The following is a 21,375-nucleotide window of genomic DNA, read 5'->3' on the forward strand; positions in this document are numbered from 1 at the left end:
TATTAAGAAATTCAGTAATGGGGGCGCCAGCCCCAACTGAGACTGGAGAATCGCCTAGGCCCAGGAGCTTGGGGTTGCTGTGAGCTGTGACACTGCAGCACTCTAACGAGGGCAACAAAGTGAGACTCTGTCTCAAAAGAAAAAAAGAAATAACTTCACATAGCCAGGTGTAGTGGCTCATGCCTGCAATCCCAGCACTTGGGAGGTCGAGGCTGGATAGCCTGAGCTCACAGGCTTGAGACCAGTCTGAGCCAGAGCAAGACTCCCATCTCTTAAAAAACAGCAAGGCATTGTGGCGGATGCCTGTAGTCCCAGCTACTTAGGAGGCTGAGGCAAGGGGATCACATGAGCCAAGACACTTTACCAAGGGTGACCAAATGAGACTCTTCTCAAAAAAAAAAAAAAAAAAGAAAAAGAAATTCTGTAGTTAAGTCTATGAAGGCTTGAACTGGGAGGGATATAGTGCCCAAGTATTTTAAGACCAATCTTGACATTAGAATACAACATGGAGAAATTAGGTTAAGATGGCCAACTACACAAAAAAACTTGAAACACACAGAAACAGTGAAAGTCAATTGAGAAGTTCTAATAAAATGAACCAAAATTTTAGCTTAACACAGGAACTTGTTAGGAGACACACACTTTGCAGTTAACTACGCGTACTTTGTTTTGGCATTTGTAGACTGGGTCTTACTGTTGCTCAGACTGGGCATGATGATAGATCATTGCAACCTCAAGCTACTGAGCTCAAAGGATCCTCTTGCTTCAGTCTCTCATGCACTGGGATCACAGGTGCACAACACTATGCTTCACTTATTTGCAGAGAAGAAATCTCACTACATTCCTCAGGCTGCCTCAAGCAACCCTCCAACCTCCACCTCCCAAGCACTAGGATTACAGGTGTGAGCCACTGTACCCAATTTTCTATTTTTTGAGCCCATGATGAGATAGGTTGGACAAAAATGGGTCACTCAGACCCCTATCTAGTAATCTAGAGCTGTTGGTGTGGATAGTTCATTTGCGTGTTCTATCAGGAGCACACACAGTAGGGCTATTCTTTTTCCCATGCCTTGTTTCATTTATCTCTCAAATGCCAGTTACATGCTATCCAGAAAAAACCAGCATCCCCAACTAAACACATAATGTTCCTAGCTAGCTGTAATTTAACTCCTACTCCATAATTTGTCACTTCCACACCACCATTATTTCCACAAAGTAGAATTAATAGCCATCTGAGGCCTAAGGGAGAATAGGAAGATAAATAATCCTTACACCCAAAAGGCCAAACAATTTTTATTTTCAAAAACAACTTTATTCATGACACATATTAAAAAAAAATTCCCTCCCCCTGGAAATGAGCTAAAAAAATAAACAAAATCCACCTCCCACCTCCCTGTTCCCACTTCCTCCCATTCCCTCCAAATAAAAGGGAAAAAAAAGCAAAGGAAAAAAAACAAAACAAAAAAAACTGAAAAACAAAAACACCCCAAAGCCCCCCAAAACAAGGTAGTGCATTCCCCCAGGGGGAAGGGGAATTTACACTGGAGCCGCTGGGAGCGGAACGGAGATCTTCCGGCTACAGAAACCTGCAAAGAAAGACACTCAAAACAGAAAAAGAAACACAAAAGGAAACAAAATAGATCACCAGGCAATCTGGAGGGGCAGGGAGCCGGAAAAGAGGGGTGGGGTGGGTGGTAGACCTGGCAGGACAGGAGCAGGCAGGAGGGGACTGTGAAAGATGGGGAAAAGACGGAGGGAATGTAACAAGCAGAACAGTTTGGTGTCCTTCCAGAGCCCTGGGTAAAAAAAAAACCCTACCACCCATGCCCACCTACCCTTGAGCAACCCCAAGGAGGTGAAGTAGGGCAGGGAAACATGGGAAGCAGCTTGCACAGTTGAGACGTGTCCATGGCGAATCCCCAGAGTGAATGAGCAGCCCCCTGCCCCCACTCCCTGGGCCTTCCCCTATTCCCCCAAAGCAGGCCCCTCCTCAGCAGTTAGTTATGGGATTCTCCCCCCTTCCACAGTATATCTTTTTTTTTAAAAAATATTTTTTTTCCATCAAGGTCATCTTCTGTTTTTCTTTTTTTTTTTTTTAATTCTTTTTTTTTTTTCCTTCTTTCCTCTTTTTTTCCTCTCTCTCCTCCTAATACACACTTTTTTTAGTAAGGGGAATACCATGATGTCGCTCTAGCCCGGCCCCTGGAAGAAAGAAGGAGAGTTAGGTGTTAACATGATCACTAGATAGTTCAGTACAAGCCCCTCCCCGTGGGCCCTTGCCCCAGTTACTGTGAAGGAAAGGGGGAAAAGAAGTTTTCAAGTATCCTAAAATTGACCCCACAATCTCACATATAGCAAAACATCTGGTGAATTTAGGGGTGGGAGTGTTTCACAGAACAGTTTACCAAACAGAGGCAATAAAATGCATCTAAGATACAGGGGTAAAAAGGACCCCACAGTTCATCCAGTTTTCCGTTCTCCACAGCATTTAAACCTTAGGCCCTTATCAACAGATCCTCCCTAACTCCTGGCAGCACACTATAGGTACTCTTATGGGAAGCCAAGGTTTATATGCCTGACCTGTCTATTCAAATATAAAGAGAAAGAAGTAAAGTGAAGCAAAAACATTAACTCCACACTAGTCCAGTAAGAAACTTAACCTTGTAAGACTGACTCAAAGAGTATATATCTCAAAATCCTCCCACATGGCTCTAGGGTAGGATCAACTAGCCTCTGGTATTCTTCCAAGGGAGGGTCAAACTTCAGCCTCTCCCTTACTCTGGGAAAAGTAGCCAACTTCCAAGCAGTGCTTTCACTGCCCTGAGGCCCTGTTCTTCCTGGCTTTCAGTGTAAACACCTTCATTGCCATCAACTCTCAAGAAAGTATCTCTCAGGCTAGATGGAGAGATCCAGCCCTTATCACCAATTCCTGCTCCAGAAAAGATGAGACTGGCCTCCTGGCCTGGCCTGCAACTACCTTCCTCACCCTGCACAGGCAGGAGACCAAGTCCCTGGAGACCAAGGGGAGGGAGGGGAAGGGAGGGAGGTTCCTCAGATCAGGAGAGAAGGAAGCATACAGGGCTCATGGGAGGCGGGGGAGAGGAGCAGCCCATCTATCCTGACCTGTAGACGCGACCCCGGGGCCTGCTGTTAAAGCCACTGTAGAATCGAGAGCGGGAACTGTTGTAGTTGGTGGTCCTGGCACGGTAGCGGGCTCGTGGGAAACCCCGGTCTGTTGTGCTAATGCCTGGTCTGTTGGTTCGTTTGGGGATCACCTAAGAATAAAGGACATACAACTGAAACCCTTAGAGTCAACCTGGAGAGTTCACATATAATGAGAACAGCAATGGGCACAGGCTTACCTTGATTTGTCTTCCTCTAAATAGGGACTCATCTAAGGCCAGGGAAGTTCTCACTGACTCTTTGTCTGAGAACTCTATGTATGCAAACCTGAAAAGAGTAATTGTCACTTTATCCCTCTGAAATTACAAATAGCTCAAAGATCAAATTCAACTTGCAGACATGTTTTAAGTACAATGTTCACGTTTTTAATAATTTTTTAAAAAGTTTTAAATAAAGCTAATCAAGATTTTCAACTATTCTTTAAATTCTAAAAAATAGAACACTTACCATGTTATATAAGAAAAACATTAAAAAAAAGAAATAGGACACACAGAGCCTGTATTCCATATGGCCTTAACAAGCTGCGACCAAAAAGCTGCCCCTCCCCTCCTAGTTTGTGATCCCACCGGCACCTAGCCTTTTTTTTTTGAGACACCTCAAACTCTTGGGCTTAAGCGATTCTCTTGCCTCAGCTTCCCAAGTAGCTGGGACTACAGGCGTCCACCACAACACCTGGCTATTTTTTTGGTTGTTGTTTTAGCAGGCCCAGGCCGGGTTCGAACCCACCAGTCCCGGTGCATGTGGCTGGCACCCTAACCATTGAGCTACTAGCGCCAAGCCTAGCCTTCATTTTTGTTAACCTGTCTGGCCTCTGAAGGCATTTATGTGCAATTCCTAATACACATCAACCTTAATGTCATTATCTTAGAAGGCAAAGACCACCTCCTGCTCAACATAAAACATCTGCCTACTTTTACACTGTGATTAAAATGATCTCAATTTATCTCCCCTACTTACCCTTTGGGATGGCCACTAAATTTGTCACAGAGTATGGTAACACGGTTGACTGAACCACAGCCATGAAAGTGAGCTTCTAGCTCTTCTGCTGTTGCACCATAGTCCACCTGAGGAGAGAAGGGACATTTCACAGGTACTGGGCAAACTCCTGTCCCAACAGGTATCCTGTCTACCCTTTGGTCTGTGCCTGGTACACACCAAGGCACATCAAATCTGGTTCTCAAAGTAAATGACCCCTAGTTCTTCTAACCCCAGAGCCTTTGCTAATTACTCCAATACCTTTTACCTCCTCCCAACCCCCTCCTTCTATACCCCCAAACACCATCTATCATGAAGATGTTCCTTTCAAGACAACTAATAATTACCGGAATAAGAATTTCCCCCCAATCTTTATCAGAGCCCTAGCACATACATTGCCAACATAGATGGAACGGGCATCAGCCTCCATCTTCTCTTCAATGGACATGATTACTGGGCCAGCTAAATGGAAAAAAGAAAAGAAAAACGATCAACACTTGTTTTCTACGTAACCAATCTATGCACTCCGGCTACCAGCACTAGACTATAAATTCACCCAAGGCAAAGATTTTAGTCTGTTCTACTTCCTGCTTTACCCATTACCTAGAATAGTATCTAATACATAGGTGTACAGTACTAAATATTTGACAAATTAAAGAATAAATACACCCCCAAAAATCACAGGAAAAAGTGTAGAAATCCCCCCACCCCCAAATCAAGTCCCTACCGAATTGCTTTGGTTGAAATGCCCAGAAGAATAAACAGAATTAAGTGGGCTGAGACTCAACATCTCTAAAGAGGAAGCCCTATGCAGCTTTTTTTCTCTTAGAAATACTAACTAAAGAATCTGCAACTGAAAGAAAAACTATTAGACTTGAAGGTCAAACGGCAGCCGGCAACCTCCACAAAGAAAAATAAAGGTAGACTAAGAACAAAGAACACCAAATATACATATAAAAGGGACAAAGGGAGGCACAGACTACCACCACCTAAACATAGCTTTTCTCTCACAAAGGTCAGAGGAACACACAATGGACTATGACCGCAGCACCTGCCTGGTAACTGCTCAGACCAGCAACTCCAGAGTGCCAAGCATCTAATTCCGTATCTCCCCAGTTCCCCACAACCCAAGAACCGGGGTTCCCCGGGCAACCGCCAGTTACTCACCATTGCCTGGAGGTGGACTCATATTCATCTGCTTCTCTACCTCGTTCTGTAGCTCTTTTAGCTTCTCCGCTTCTTCCTCCATCTCCCTGACCCGAGCTTTGATCGCTTCCAGCTCCTACAATAAGTGGGAAGGGTATGGAGAAGAGCTTAAGAGGAACCAAGGCAGGGATTGCGCCCTGCTCTCGATCGACGCGCGGCCGCAGACATGCTCGGCCATTTCCCTCGCACCACGCGAGGGTCGTAATGAAAAGAAAAACAAGCTACCCTCTCTAGAACAACACTAGGCACCCATGATGCCCGAATCAACCCGGCCGGGCCCGTGTAGAGATCACGGATCAGTGCACAGCCCGGCCCCAGCCACGTTATTCCCCGCCCAACCCCACCCCCCGCCTGCCTCCCGCTTGCCCGAGTTCCAGGCCTCCTGTGACCCGGCCCGCCGGCCAGCTGCCGGCCTGCTCGCTCGTCTTCCTTCCCTCACCGGGTCCTCAATGGCGCCGTCCCCCGGGTCACCCTCGACCAGTCCCGGCTCTTCCTCCTCTTCCTGGCTGCCGGGGGCTCCCGAGCCAGGCCCAGGGCCCGGAGCTCCCGGGGGGGCGCGGGGCCGGGGCGGCTCCTCTTCGGGCTCGGGCTCTGGCTCGGGCTCCAGCAGCAGCTCCTCAGGCTCCAGTTCCTCAGACTCCAGGCCGTTCCCGTAGTCCCCTGCGCCCCCCGGGGCCCCCTCCCCGGCCTCCCCACCGGCCCCGGGCACAAGATGGCGCCGCCGCCCCGGCCCGGAGCCCCGACCGCCCGCAGCCCCCGCTGCTGCTGCCGCCGCCGCCGCCGCCGCCATCGCCGCTCAGACTGGGGCCCGCCGCCCGGCGATTGGAGAGCTGCGCCGGCCACGCCGAGGATTCATTAGTCAAGCATCCTGCCCGTCACCATGAGCTAGGATTCCATTGGGGAATATTACTTGGCAATCAAATAAGACCCCACCTCCAAGGCGGGATACTGCGCCAAATTCTCAAATCGCGGTAGGGGAAGTCTGTCTGTCAATCAACACACGTCCCACCTCCCCTCTAATCCTTAGGTAACAATACCGCCACGCTGTGACGACATTCCAGCTTTCCTCTGCCTATGGGCGGGCCCATGAAACGTAGGACGCCCCGTGATTGGCCCGAGTAAGCGACTGGAAAGGACCAATGTTTCGGTCGTCTCACCGCAGTGGCCCAGTCGCGGATGCTGATTGGCAGGCGAGATTAGAAGGACTGACACCATTATGTGACAGGTGAACCTTGCCCCCGAACGGACTTCTGGGCTTCAAACTGAGGAAACCCGAAGTCACGTGACTAATCAGTTCTTAGGAGGCCGCCATCTTGATGCTACTGGCGGACAACTAGCGAGCAGTTGGAAGACCAAAGCGGTTTCTGGAAACTTGAGAACAGCTGTAGGTGGGATGTTGACGGAAATGGAGCACTCCAGGAGAGAGCTTGCTGGTACCATCCAGGTTTTTAGTACGAGCTCTTCCAAACCCGAAAGCAGGGAGGAACCCTCACTTCAGAGCCACCAGACACGAGTCCCGCCTGTCCTGTTGCACAGGCCTTTACAGGACATCTGCTCCCACCCAGTTTCAGTTTGTTGTTTCTCTTTCCTGAACTGTTAGCTACACACACCTAAGGGGTCTCTCAGCTTCCAGTGCAACCCTTCCAATCCGCACCACCGCCAGACTGTCGCCCCTTTGATATCCAGGTAATGTGAAAACTTGCGGTGCCTTAGACACCCAAGTATCTGGCTACTTCGCAAATGTTTACTTCCACACTCCTGGTTACAGTGGATCCGTGCCTCTACTTATAGTCCCTCTTCATCCAGACCAGTGCAGTCCTCAGCATCACCTCCTGCGAAGCCTTTCACCAGCTTCCCCTCCTTTCCCGTGGCAAGTGGGCCTACCTCCGCTGTGCGGCTCAATGGTTTTGTGCGCTTTCCTAAGCAGATTGTGAGTGCCTGCAGACCAGGGGCTGAACTCTGTTGATATTTGTTTCTACACGGGGGGGCAACATACCTATCATAAGTGTCCCCCTTGGATGTGTTTTTTGTTTTTTGGTTTTTTTGAGACAGAGTCTCACTATGTCGCCCTCGGTAGAGTACCGTGGCGTCACAGCTCACAGCAACCTCAAACTCTTGGGCTTAAGCGATTCTCTTGCCTCAGCCTCCCAAGTAGCTGGGACTACAGGCGCCCGCCACGACGCTCGGCTATTTATTTTGTTGCAGTTGTCCTTGTTTAGCAGGCCCAGGCTGGGTTCGAACCCTCCAGCCCCGTGTATGTGTCCGGCGCCCTAACCGCTGAGCTACCAGCGCCGAGCCCCATTGGATGTTTGTTATGCAAAAGATAGATTGGGAATCTGGGTGCCACCCTTCATCTTCACCACTTTCTTAGCCCCCAAATCCTGGAATTTCTTAGGGCAGGTTCCCTCTACACTCCTGTACCTGGAGATATCAACGAGACCTAGCTCTGGAAGCCAGGGTTGCCACATTTTAGCAGTGATCCTACATGTTTGTTTAAAAGGAAAGAATGGTGGTGCTAAGTCTGCAATAGGAATTTTTGTAGGCAGACCAAGCTACAATTTGAAAAGCCAGATTTACATGAGCCCAGCCACAGCAGGGGATCTGGACAAGAGGAGATTCCCCGTTAGCAAACAAAAAAAAATCAAAAGCAACTCATTATATCCCCACTCTTCCCCTCACCGCCCCACTTTTCTTCACAATTTCTTACCTCAGAAACTGGGCATCTTGGAGCAGAGTCACAGTCGCTTAAGATTTCACTTAGAACTACTTCAGCCATTTCAGCTCCAGTGCTCTGGGAGAACTAAAGTTGAGCGCCGAGGACAAGCACTAATGATTGAGTTCCCTGGAAGAAAGTTCTTTTATACTGATCTTAGCCTAGTCAAGATTTGGGTGTCTTACTGGTTCCTAATTGAAACAAGGCAACTAAGGGAAATGTAATTTTTTTTTAAATGCCTTTGAGGGCGGCGCCTGTGGCTCAGTGAGTAGGGCGCCAGCCCCATAGACCGAGGGTGGCGGGTTGGAACCCGGCCCCAGCCAAACTGCAACAATAACAAAAAAAAATAGCCGGGCAGGCTTGGCGCTTGTGGCTCACGCAGCTAAGGCGCTAGCCACACACACCTGAGCTGGCAGGTTCTAATCCAGCCCTGCCCGCCAAACAACAATGACAGCTGCAACCAAAAAATAGCCGGGCGTTGTGGCGGGCGCCTGAAGTCCCAGCTACTTGGGAGGCTGAGGCAAGAGAATCGCTTAAGCCCAGGAGTTGGAGGTTGCTGTGAGCTGTGATGCCATAGCACTCCACCCAGGGAGACAGCTTGAGGCTCTGTCTCAAAAAAAAAAATGCCTTTGAATCCTAATTGTGTTGAGCACTTGATTTTGCAACACACCACCCTTTACTATCCCACTGAGTTCTCAACAACCATGAAGAAAATATTTGCATAAATCATAATCTTTTTTAGAGAAAAAGAAAAAGGCTTAATGAAGTGAAGTACCTTGCCTATGTCATCGAGCTAATAGAAGTGTGCAGGAAATTCAGAGCTAGCTTTCTAAATTCACATCAAAACTGCTATAAGATTTGCTTTAATAAACAAAAATTATGTATGATCCTGAAAACTGGAAAAATACTAAATTCCAACAATAGTTTAAGAAAACTATACTTACATCCAAAGATTATTTATGCACCTATTAAAAGGATTACACAGTGTGATAAACATGCAAAAATAATTTTGTTAAGCCAAATAAGTAGAATGTAAAATTATAAATAAAGTATGATTATAACTGGGTGTTTCTGGCTGGGCGGGTGGCTCATGCCTGTAATCCTAACACTCAGGGGAGGCCGAGGCAGGTGGATTGCTTGAGCTCATGACTTTGAGACCAGCCTGACCAAAATCGAGACCCCATCTCTACTAAAAATAGAAAAACTGAGGCAAGAGGATTGCTTGAGCCCAAAAGTTGGAAGTAGCTGTGAGCTACTCACAGCACTCTACCCAGGGTGACAGCTTGAGACTCTGTCTCAAAAAACAAACAAAAAAAAAACTGTGTATCTGATTTTTTTTTTTTTTTTTTTTGTAGAGACAGAGTCTCACTGTACTGCCCTCGGTAGAGTGCTGTGGCGTCGCAGCTCACAGCAACCTCCAGCTCTTAGGCTTATGTGATTCTCTTGCCTCAGTCTCCCGAGCAGCTGGGACTACAGGCGCCCGCCACAACGCCCGACTATTTTTCTTTTGTTGTTGCAGTTTGGCTGGGGCTGGGTTTGAACTCGCCACCCTCGGTACATGGGGCCGGCGCCCTACTCACTGAGCCACAGGCGCCGCCCTGTATATCTGATTTTTAAAAACATGGGCATGAGGATAAAAAAGAACAAGAACCAGTACAATTTTTCTATTTGGGAACATATAACAAAAACTTTTAAAAACTTGAGATTTTTAACTCATTAATGCTATTTCTTATAATCTGTTCTAAAGAAGTAAGCTAAAAAGTGAATAAACATTTGTGAATGACGATGTTTATCAAAGTGAAAAATACAAACAAATGTCCAAGTGGGCATTGGAATTATTGTACAGAGATGTAATTTTTTATAATTATGCTTTCAAAATATTTTAGTGAAAAAAGTTTGCAATAAGATGGCAAGCAAAATTGCAGTGTACAAAATTGTACAATATGATCATAAAAGCACAGATAAAAGGCTGGAAAGAAATATGCTAAAATGTTAATAGCAGTTCTCTCCAGGTAGTGACTAATTAATTTCTTTATAATTTTCTATGTTCTAATAGGCCAAATAGAGAAATCTAGCAATATAAGACAAATGTAAGCATTAAAAAAAGTTTGTACATTCTACAAATCTTCCAGTCACTATATATTTTGAAAAAAGCACCCCAACTTCCAAACTGTCTCAAAAAAAAAGATACCTGAATGATGGCTTGTGAATTAAGATCCTTCCCCATTAGACTGTAAACTGAAAAAGGCAGGGACACCATCTTAATTATCTATGTATTAACTTTGACTATCTGTGCTCAATAAATGCTAATTGAATGAGTGATCTTTTTTTTTATTGTTTGGGATTCATTCAGAGTACAAAGAATTAGGTTACACTAATTGTTGTTTTTTTTTTTGTAGAGACAGAGTCTCACTTTATGGCCCTCGGTAGAGTGCCATGGCATCACACAGCTCACAGCAACCTCCAACTCCTGGGCTTCAGCGATTCTCTTGCCTCAGCCTCCTGAATAGCTGGGACTACAGGCGCCCGCCAGAACGCCCGGCTATTTTTTGGTTGCAGTTCAGCCAGGGCCGGGTTTGAACCCACCACCCTCTGTATATGGGGCTGGCGCCCACACTAATTGTTTTTATTAGTTAATAAGTGATCTTATTTAATATCTTGCCTGTTGTTAATGCATGGAGAATAACAAAGGTAATTTTTTTTCTGAGAATGAATTTTTAAAAAATTAGTATGGGGTGGCCACCCATAGCTCAGTGGGTAAGGGTGCCAGCCACATACACTGAGGCTCATGGGTTCAAACCTGGACCAGGCCAGCTAAAACAACGACAACTGCAACAAAAAAATATCCAGACATTGTGGCAGGTGCCTGTAATCCCAGGCTGAGACAAGAGAATTGCTTGAACCTAAGAGTTTGAGATAGCTGTGAGTCGTGACGCCCCGGCACTCTACCCAGGGCCACAGCTTTAGACTCTGTCTCAAAAAAAGAAATAAATAAAATTAGTATGTAACAATGTAAGATTCACCCATTATGAGTATGATTCTCTTTAAGTAGTAACCCATAGAGGATCACAGAGTTTTAAAAATACTGAAAATCCAGTGATGGTGTGCCTCAGAAAAAGGGAAAATGTGTTAATAAAAAAGAATGGTCAGTGGAGCTGAGAAAAGAAAGAATTAAGCAATAAAAATGGGTAAGGACATTGAAAGTTTTGCCCAGAAGAGAAATGTTTTCTCACTGGAACAACATAAGTATTTGGCCTCTTAATAGTTTCATCCCTATTTTTATTATAACTCCTGCTTTGAAATTTTACAGGTTACAATATTTTTCTATGGGCCCAGCATGGTGGCTCACATCTGTAATCCTAGCACTCTAGGAGGCTGAAATGGGTAGATTGCCTGAGCTCACAGGTTTGAGACCAGCCTGAAGCCAGAGTGAGACCTCATCTCTAAAAATAGCCTGGCATTGGGGTGGGTGCCTGTAGTCCCAGCTGCTTGGGAGGCTGAGGCAAGAGACTCTCTTGAGCCCAAGAGTTTGAGGTTGCTGTGAGCTGTGATGCCATAGCACTCTACTGAGGATGACAAAGTGAGACCCTGTCTCAAAAAAATAATAATTCTCTGTGACATAGAACTAGACTGTTTATAGTCACATGTGGCTATTGAACACCTGAAATGTGAGAAGACCATTTTGAAATCTGCTGAAGGTACAAAATACACATCACATTTTGAAGACTTCATATGAAAAAGAGAATTTGAGGCTGGGCGCAGTGGCTCGCACCTGTAATCCTAGCACTCTGGGAGGCTAAGGCGAATGGATTGCCTGAGCTCACAGGTTCAAGACAAGCCTGAGCCAGAGTGAGACCTTGTCTCTAAAAATAGCTGGGTATGGCGGCAGGCACCTGTAGTCCCAGCTATTTGGGAGGGTGAGGCAAGAGAATCATTTGAGCCCAAGAGTTGGAGGTTGCTGTGAGCTATAATGCCATGGCACTCTACTGAGGGTGACAAAGTGAGACTCTGTCTCAAAAAAAGAAAAAGTATTTGACACAACTCATTAATAAAATTGTTTAATATTGGGCGGCGCCTGTGGCTCAGTCGGTAGGGCGCCGGCCCCATATACCGAGGGTGGCGGGTTCAAACCCAGCCCCGGCCAAACTGCAACCAAAAAATAGCCGGGCGTTGTGGCGGGCGCCTGTGGTCCCAGCTACTCGGGAGGCTGAGGCAAGAGAATCGCTTAAGCCCAGGAGTTGGAGGTTGCTGTGAGCTGTGTGAGGCCACGGCACTCTACCGAGGGCCATAAAGTGAGACTCTTGTCTCTACAAAAAAAAAAAAAAATTGTTTAATATTAATTATATAGTGAAATAAATATATACTGGGCTAAATAAAATATTAAAATTAGTTTTATCTATTTCTTTTTGCTTTTTTAATGAGGTTACTAAAAAAATATGTGACTTATGTTGTATTTCTTTCGGATACTAATGATAAAGAACCTTGGAACCTTTCTCATTTTCTCATCTCTATTTTGGAGCCAACCCTAATTATCTTTTAATGTGGTCTAGCCCGGTTTACCTTAACTCTCTCGGTCTGCCCTTATACAGAAGTAGGGTGGCCATTTAAATGTGAAGGAATTATGTTGGGCTGCTTAACTTCCAATCTGCTTGGTTAACTTTTTAAAAACTTTTGTATTTGCACCTAAAAAACTTGTTGTAATACACATATATGTATTTTCATGTGTTCACTATAATACAGCAAAAAGAACAAAATAAATCACCCATAAAATCCACCACTCAGAAATAACCATTAATGATATTTTGGCATATACTCTTCCTAAAATTTTTAACATACAGAAGCATCTTTCCATGTCAATAAATATATTTTTCCAATCTAATACCCATGGTTTCACTCAAAATTCAACTTACAAATGATGCTTCCCTGACTTCTTGATTTAAAACTGAAATCTAAAGCCGGGTGCAGTGGTTCACGCCTGCACACACGCCTCCCACGCACTTGGGAGGCCACTTGGGATTGCCTAAGCTCATGAGTTCAAGACCAGCCTGGGGGCGGCGCCTGTGGCTCAAGGAGTAGGGCGCTGGCCCGATATACCAGAGGTGGTGGGTTCAAACCCGGCCTGGTCAAAAACTGAAAAAAATAAATAAATAAATAAATAAGAACTCTGAACAGTTAAAAAATAAAAATAAAAGACCAGCCTGAGTGAGAGCAAGACCCCATCTCTAACAAATAGCCAGGCATTGTGGCCAGCACCTGTAGTCCCAGCTACTTGGGAAGCTAAGGCAACAAGATCATCTGAACCCAAGAGTTTGAGGTTGCTGTGAGCTAAGACACTAGGGCACTCTACCAAAGGTGACCAAGTGAGACTATCTCCCCCCCCAAAAAAACACCTGAAATCTATGTATGTATGTGTGCATGTCGGTATGTATATATGTGTGTAATATATATACACACACGTCCCCCTTCAATGAATTTTTTCTGTAGTATTCATCGCCTAACATTATGAAATTTATTTATCATTTATTTATTTCTCTTGCTAGGATGTAAGCAACATGTGGACAGAGATGTGTATCTGTTCACTTTACCTTAGTGCCTAGAACTGCCCACACAGATGATTAAATATTTACTGCATGAAGCCAGGCCCAGTGCCTCATGCCTATAATCCTCGCACTCTGAGAAGCCAAGGCCAAAGGATCCCTTGAGCTCAGGAGTTTGAGGCCAGCCTGAGCAAGAGTGAGACTCCATCTCTACTAAAAATAGAAAGATTTAGCTGGGCATTGTGGCAGGCACCTGTAGCCCCCTCCTGATTGAGCCAGGAGGATCGCTTAAACCCAGGAGGTAGAGGTTCCTGTGAGGTAGGCTGATGGCACTCTGAGTAACAGTGAAACACTGTCTCAAAAAATAAATAAATAAATAAATCATTGCATGAATGAATGATTGAATGAATAAACAACTACGTAGCATTCCATTATATTTACTAGTTGAGTTTTAAAATAATTTCTATATATTCCTATATTCATATTTAAGGCACCTTTTAAAATTTTCAAAGGATTTAGTATTAAGTAAAAGCACAGAATATCTATAATACATCCATTTGCTAGAAATTGTAACTAGATGTTGCCCAACTTTGTCAAAAATGCCATTTGAAAAAATAACATTTGTGGAGAACTGTCTGAAGGAAACGTAACTGATCTGTCCTTTTAGCAGGGGTCCTCAAACTCTTTAAATAGGGGGCCAGTTCACTGTCCCTCAGACCGTTGGAGGGCCGGACTATAGTTTAAAAAAAAAACAACTATGAACAAATTCCTATGCACACTGCACATATCTTATTTTGAAGTAAAAACCCAAAACGGGAACAAATACAATCACACTGCCACATGTGGCCCACGGGCTGTAGTTTGAGGATCCCTGCTAAGGTCTAGGCCTAATTAAACCAAACCATCATAGAGCAGCAAATTTGGGCTAGTGTGATGGGCTTGATAGAACAAGCTTAGGACCTTGTGAATCCCTATTTAGTGTTTTTAGAAGAAACAATGGTGCTCATAATCAATTTTCCCTGTACCCCAATACTTTAAAAATCTATATTTTCCTATTGTCTTTTGTATTATGGAAAGATGTTGCAAATGCTTTTTGGAACTTGGCAAATATAAATCAATCATCAAATCAATTGCAGTCCAGTAGAGATAAATGGACTGGCTACCATACCTGATGATAGTAACTATTAAGAACATGTAATTCCCTTTCCAACCTAGTGCCATATTCATCAAACCATTCTCTGATTTTAATATGATTTCCCCTATAGATGTTTCTATAGGGAGAAAATAGGCAACACTCTAAGCAATTACACCCTAAACACCAATTTATTGCACTGGATTATAAAAGACTAGGAATTCCCTCTTGGAATTTAAAATTAGGATCACTATTCTTGTCAGACATGATTTTGGTGTGGCCCTGGTACAAAGGGATGGACTGAATATTCTAGAGATTACAATTTAGCAGTTTGCATTAAAATGGCTAAAACCAAATGTCTCAGGGGACCAGGAAAGGAAGCAGGGCCTCAATTTTTTGTCTTTTTAATTTGAAGTAGACACAGGGCATCACTTGGAAATACTCATTACCACACACTTCTGATTAGAAGTTGAACCACAACTGGGAACTTGATTACTAGCATACATAATATTTCTAGTAGGCTTTTTTTTGAGACACAGTCTCAAGCTGTTGCCCTGGGTAGAGTGCCGTGGCATCATAGTTCATAGCAACCTCCAACTCTTGGGCTCAAGTGATCCTCTTGCCTCAGTTTTTCTATTTTTAGAAGAGACAGGGCCTCTATTTTGCTCAGTCAGGTCTCGAACTCCTGAGCTCAAGAAATCCACCTGCCTCAGCCTCCCAGAGTGCTAGGATTACAGGTGCCAACCACCACGCCCAGCCTTGGTAGGTTTTCTTTGTTTTGTTTGTGGCAATCTCAAATACCATAGACATATACACACACGTTCTTGGGCTTGCGTTGGGATAGATGGAGTTCTTGTCTCAGGACATTTGGCCAGGGTAGGAGTAGGGTGCGAAGGATGGGAGGGAGAAAAACTGATTTTTTTTTTTTTAGTTATCCCAATACTTTCCCAAATCTCTATTAATCTAATTCTTACCCTTAACAAGGTTATGAAGAGAAGATTAGATCAAGAAATGTCCTGACCCCCAGGCTATATAGTGTAGAAGTCACAAACCCTGTTCAGTCCTTCTCATTAAACTCTGGGCTTTATTTATTTATTTTTAATACGACAATTACATATTACACAAAAATAAAAGTCAAATGAACTTGGTATTTATAAATTATTAAATAAAAATACAGGAATATATATTTATATTTATAGAGCTTTTTCTTTTCTTCTAAACTAACCAAATCTGTTCTCTTGTTTTATGATTTAAAAAAGTAAAATAGTGTATGTATGCCCTAGAATAAGTGGGGAGTGGGAGAGTAGGATTAATAATCTCAAGACCGAGTTGCCCTATTTCCGCTCCTTCCTTGGCCTAAGTAAAGTCCCTATTTGTCCCTTTGGGCTCTGGAGAGCAAGAAACACCCTCTCCGCCTATCGCCTATTTCATCTTTGAAAAAAATGGCAATTATATTTATTTCCCTTATTTTTTAAAAAATGAAATGGATTTAAAAATTGGGAGCCATACTCAGCCTTCTTGGCCAAGAGCTAATCCCAAGGAACTATATGGCTCTAGAAGAGTCCCTAGTTTTCCCTGACAGAAGAGTCTCTGGGGTATCCATTGCCCCTCCAACTAAGAAGGGCAGAAACAGATCAAAACTACCCACTGTGGTCCCATCCAAGTTATACTTCTGGGAATAGAAGACAAAGCCCCTTTGAGAAAACAGCCTCTCCTTCCACCCAGGTGTGAAGGTCTCAGAGCAGAACATTTTGAATTCGGCCATGGTCCCTGCTGTCACTGTTTGGTAAAGGCCCACAGGAATGCTAACCAGAATAGGCCTCCTGTGGTAGAGGGTAGGGTGAAGAGTCTGCCCCAAACTTGGGGGAGCACAGGCTCCAATTTGGAGCTGATGGTCTAGTCAGTGGTTTTCCAACTTTTTTCAGCAACAAACCCCTTAATGCAAATAAAATCTTACCCTGAACCCCGATATGTAAGACAGCTACAAGGGGAGCTGTTTTGTTTGAGGGCAAGTTGCCCAGCCTGCTCAGCTCCCCACCCCATTCATCTCCCCAAGGACTCCTGAGGCAACCCCTAGAAAACTTTGGGGCTGTGCCAAGCAGTTTGAAACCACTGGCCTAGTTTGTCCTGAGCAAGTCAGAGACCCCCCACCCCAACTGCTTGCCACAGACCAGCTCTGAGTTTCTGGTATCAGCATACTCACAACAGACCAAGTAGCACATGCAGTCTACCACCTCCCCTATAAATACCATTAAAAAGTACAGCCCTCTCTCAAAAGCAAAAGTCTGGACTAAACCCCTGAGGCCAATTTGGTCCCACATTCTAGCGAGCACAACTACATTGCCACATTCTGGGACCAAGTGAAAATTTCCGAGAAGAGTCAACCACGGTCTGGCTAAGCTGGTCAGTGCTCAGGATCATGGTCAGGGTTCTAGAGCACTGTGTCAGAAAGTCAGCATTGGAGAGCAGCAATTTTAGCACCTTGGAAAGTGCAGCAGTGAGGTCTGGCTCAGGGCATGCATCTGGAAGTGAATCATTTCTTCCTCAAAAGAAAAAGCTATAATTTGAATCAGTTCTAGAGGACTGTGAGTTCTAAAGTTATCCTCAGACTCTGAGGTGCAGAAAAGTAACACCCATGCAAAAAGCGTGGCTTCAAAGAAAACATAAATGTTTCTAGGTCATGGTAGGTACTCTAGAACCCTTTCTCTTGGCCCCTGATAAAGCAGCACCAAAGCCCACCACAGAATAGGCCAGTCATAGAGTACACGTCACCCTCACACTCATGGGGTTCAGAGCTGGAATGGTCGTCTCAAGGCATCAACCATCTCACTGAGACACAGTGCAGGACACGGACTGTATTCTAGATTGGTATTTATGTCTACCCCCTCTAAAGGAAAATAAAGGGCCCCAATTTAGAGTTTAAGTTTGGATACAGAGATCCCAGAGACAGGGTACACTTCAGGCACCATTGTGCCCCAGTGGAAGGGAGGTTGGCAGGCAAGTCCACCTACCTAAGCCTCCACCCACCCAGGCTCCACAGCCCTGTCCTTCTGTCAGAGCCCAGGAGGCAGCAGCAAGTGCAAGATGCACAAGGAAGGGGGATGATGAAAGAACAAGGCCAGCTGCAGAACCACTCTGGTCTCCAAACCCCTATTGACTTTCTGCAGAGAAATGCCAGAGCCCTTCTTCCGATACATTGTTTCTCTCTCAGCCTTGAGGAATCAGGACAAGGGGAGGGGAGACGTGGGGGTGAGGGCTGGGAGAAGGAGTAGAGAAGGGCCCCTTGTTCTTGCCATCACAAGAGGGAATGTTTTCTCCTTGAAGAGTCCCACCACCACCAGATTAGACAAGCAGCCCAGCATGCACACGTGCACATGCACACGGTATCCAAGCAGTCCACTGTCACTGACCTTTCCCTATCACCTGAGAACCTTGAGCTTCCATTGCAAAGGAATGTGCCTTCTGTGTTCCCCCAATCCCACTCCTCCAATGGAGACGCAACCACTACTACAAGTCCTTTCCTCAGGGCTAGAAACCAAACTCCAGGAAGTTTCACGTCCCGCACCTACAGGCATGATCCCTCCCACCTCCCCCCAACCCTGGAACGACTCCTCCTCCTTCATCCCTGACCTTCCCAAACCACTTCCCCAATGTCTCCAGCTCACTCTTGCAGTTGCCTGCCTGGCATACTCAGCTCCCTCACACACTACCTTTCCCCTGTCCATCCATTCACTTCACTTCTTCTAAGGGCATTCCTCTATCCTGTTCCTGCTCTCCTGGCCCCCAGCCATACCTAGCCCTACCTGGCCCTGGGACTTTCTCACTTGCTAGCAAAAAAGGCCCCTACAGTTACCAGGGCCCCCAGTGCCACGGCCCCCGTCAGCACTGTCCTCACTGATGCCCAGTTCCCCTCCCGCAGACGCCGAGCCTCCTCCAGGGCCCCGTCCCCGTATAGAGCTGTGAACTCCGCCTGTGGGAGAGAAGGGAAGTAGGAGAGAAAGGAGAAAGGGATATCAGGAGAGGAAAGAGTGGAGAGAAGAGGAGAGGAAGAGTTCCAGTTCCATCCACTGCAAGCACTACCCCACACCCAGTTCCTCTCCAGCCAAAGCTCTACTGTTCAGAAGCCCCTCTGATCTCCCAGGGTGCACCCCCCTATCCTGAGTGCCAGGCTTATTTGCCCTCTCTGCTTCAGGTGAACCCCATCCTTCCATTGCTGAAAAATTCTGCTCAGAACTGGTATCTTTCACCAAGACTTGTCTCACCCCCACCCATCCCTGAACTTCCCCACCTCCCTTACCAAGTACTCAGTATAAAAAGTTCCTGACACCATTTCCCTTCAGGCACTCCTCTGTCCTCTGCTTGGGACCATGAGCCCACCCAGGGATTACTGCATGGCAGCACTGGAGTGCAGAGTCCGATGTGATGCCCACAGTGAAGCATCTCTCAGTCTGATTCCCCCCAAACAGGGAGACTCAGCACCCAGGCCTCATTCCCAGCACAGCTGCCCAGCCTCCAATCAGAGCTCCTGTCTTCCCCCCTGGAGACAGCTTTGCAGAGGGATGTGCAGAGCGGCAATTGAGAAGCTGCTTACCCAGCCACCACTGCTGTGGATCCAGTCAGCCAGCCGTGTCTCCAGGTAGGCTACCATCCACTCCTGCACTTGTCCCACCAGTGGCTCCATCTCCTTGTTGACACTCTCAGCACACAGTGCGGCCCCAAAGACGAAGAAGGCCACAAGGCGACCCCAGTTGGGGCCCCCTTGGAAAAGTTCATCAGAGACCTGGGTGAAGCGTTGCTGGGCTGAGCCTGGGGTCACATGTAGCTGAGCTGCCAGATCAGAGAAGGTACGCCGGAAGCGGGTCTCGAATTCATCTCCAGCTGCCCGCATGGCTTGGTGCAATGGGTCAGTTGCTGGGCCCTCCCCTGGGCCAGCTCCACAGACATAACCCTTCTGCCTCAGCTTATAGCCTACAAAGTCTGCCACCAGAGCCCGTGTGTCTGGGGCTGAGGCTGGGGTCGCCATCCGGGCAGCTATAAGAGGCAAGGGTGAAAGACTGGCATAAATATATGAAGTATGTGGACAGAGACCCAGAAGGGGCATTTCCGGTTTGGCCAACCCAGTGAGACAGGGAGCAGGGAGGAAATGCTTAGAGACCACTGGGCAGGAAGGGACAAGAAGGGAATTAACTCACAGAGTGGAGCCAGGGCATAAGACGCTGGCCATTAATTTCATAATATGCGAAATTAAACACAAAACAAGTACATTTTATGTTTAAAATACTTTAGGTTGTTTTTATAATAAGAAAACACCAGCTCTTATGACACCCCTACCTCCCACCCCACTCCACAGTCCACACCTTCTTGGCTAGAGGAAGAGACTTAAGACCTCCCCAGAGGCAAGATGAGACGTTGGCAGACACAAGATGGGAAGGTGACAGGGACTGAAGAGAAAGGTAGGAGAAGCAAAGGGCTGCCTGGGACAGAAAAAAGAAGGGGTCACTCACCCAGCCTGGATGGTAGCTCTTAGGACCCAGCACTTGTGGCAAGGAGCCCCCAGCTGGGGCCTTTCATCCTCCCGGCCAGCCTGGAGCCCTGGGAAGGGGAGGGCAAAATCAGAACTAGGTAGTGAAGCCCAGGGATCAGGGTCTACCCCAGAAGGGTTGGGGTTGCAGCTCCTGGGCCTGGGCCTGGGCCCCTGCCCCTAACGCTTTACCAGCTGTGTGGCCGAATCCATGTTTAATGACTGTCCTCCCGGGAAACCCAGGGCCAAGGGCTTCCTGCCACACCATCTCTACTCCCGGCTCCCCCAGTGCTGCCCAAAGGCCCAGCTCCTCCCTTACCCCCACCTCAGCCTGTCTCCAACCCCGCTCGCCTGCCAGGTTAGGGATCTCACAGGTCAGGCCGCTGCCGGGATCCGGGCTGTTTCCTGGTGCAGAAGCTGGGAAGGAGGGAGAGAGGGAGGAAGGGAGGGAAGGAAGGAGGGAGGAGAAGGGGGGGCAGGAGGGAGGGCCCGGCGCCGGGTGATGATGGGGCCCAGAGATGCGTCCAGAGAGAGGGGCGGGGCTGGAGGCAGGCCTGGGAAGGGCCGCAAGTCGGGAAGAGAGAGGGCTGCTGAAGGCAAAGAAAGGCTGGACTGAGAGGACACTGCAGGCCGGGCTGGGCTGGAGTCTCCAGGCTGCCCAGAGAAGTGCACTGGGCCTCAGGACACCTAGGAGCAAATTTGGCATTTCTGGAATGTCTGTGATGTTCCATGCACTTGTTGAATTTTTCCAGCTCTGGATTGTGTGCCTGGAAAGGAGGAGTAGCTCCCATTACACTGAAAACTGTCGGCCAGGTGCCTAAGCCTTGTGGGACACCACACGGACACGAAACCTTTCCTTTCATCTTTTCTCTAAGACTTTTAATCCAGTGGTCTCTTTGAAGGCTAGGGCTTCAGCCAGGCTTCAGGGAACCAGGACCTGGATCATGAGCAGTTTTTGCAGGTACTTTTCTCCCTCTACATCTTCCTCCCTCTCCTCTCTCTCCTCTCTCTCCTCTTCTTCTTCCACTTCTTCTAATATAATCCTATTGAGTTTATTTTATTTTTTTCCCCCAACATATGAATTCATTGTTTATGAAAAAAATCAGAC

General features: G+C 46.5%; 1 protein-coding gene across 5 annotated transcripts; it reads right to left on the bottom strand.

Annotated features, from left to right (window-relative positions):
• Positions 1-1,277: 1,277 nt before the first annotated feature.
• LOC128587178 (polyadenylate-binding protein 2) lies at positions 1,278-20,758 on the bottom strand. Of its 5 annotated transcripts, XM_053593076.1 has the most exons (7): positions 5,804-7,935; positions 5,326-5,440; positions 4,553-4,620; positions 4,141-4,247; positions 3,363-3,450; positions 3,124-3,275; positions 1,278-2,202 (listed from the first exon to the last, which is right to left on the bottom strand). In XM_053593076.1, the coding sequence occupies exons 1-7, from the start codon at positions 6,152-6,154 to the stop codon at positions 2,163-2,165; spliced, it is 921 nt and encodes a 306-aa protein (XP_053449051.1). In that variant the 5' UTR covers positions 6,155-7,935; the 3' UTR covers positions 1,278-2,162. The 5 variants fall into 5 exon arrangements, with proteins under 5 accessions (XP_053449051.1, XP_053449053.1, XP_053449054.1 ...); XM_053593078.1 differs by lacking the exons at positions 1,278-2,202; positions 3,124-3,275; positions 3,363-3,450; ... (2 more) ...; positions 5,326-5,440; positions 5,804-7,935 and adding exons at positions 15,811-18,716; positions 19,338-19,777; positions 20,251-20,338; positions 20,640-20,758; XM_053593079.1 differs by lacking the exons at positions 1,278-2,202; positions 3,124-3,275; positions 3,363-3,450; ... (2 more) ...; positions 5,326-5,440; positions 5,804-7,935 and adding exons at positions 15,811-18,716; positions 19,338-19,777; positions 20,251-20,338; positions 20,593-20,728.
• Between the last annotated feature and the right edge of the window lie 617 nt (positions 20,759-21,375).

Source organism: Nycticebus coucang, chromosome 6, assembly GCF_027406575.1.
Source record: "Nycticebus coucang isolate mNycCou1 chromosome 6, mNycCou1.pri, whole genome shotgun sequence".
NCBI classification, from domain to species: Eukaryota; Metazoa; Chordata; class Mammalia; order Primates; family Lorisidae; genus Nycticebus; species Nycticebus coucang.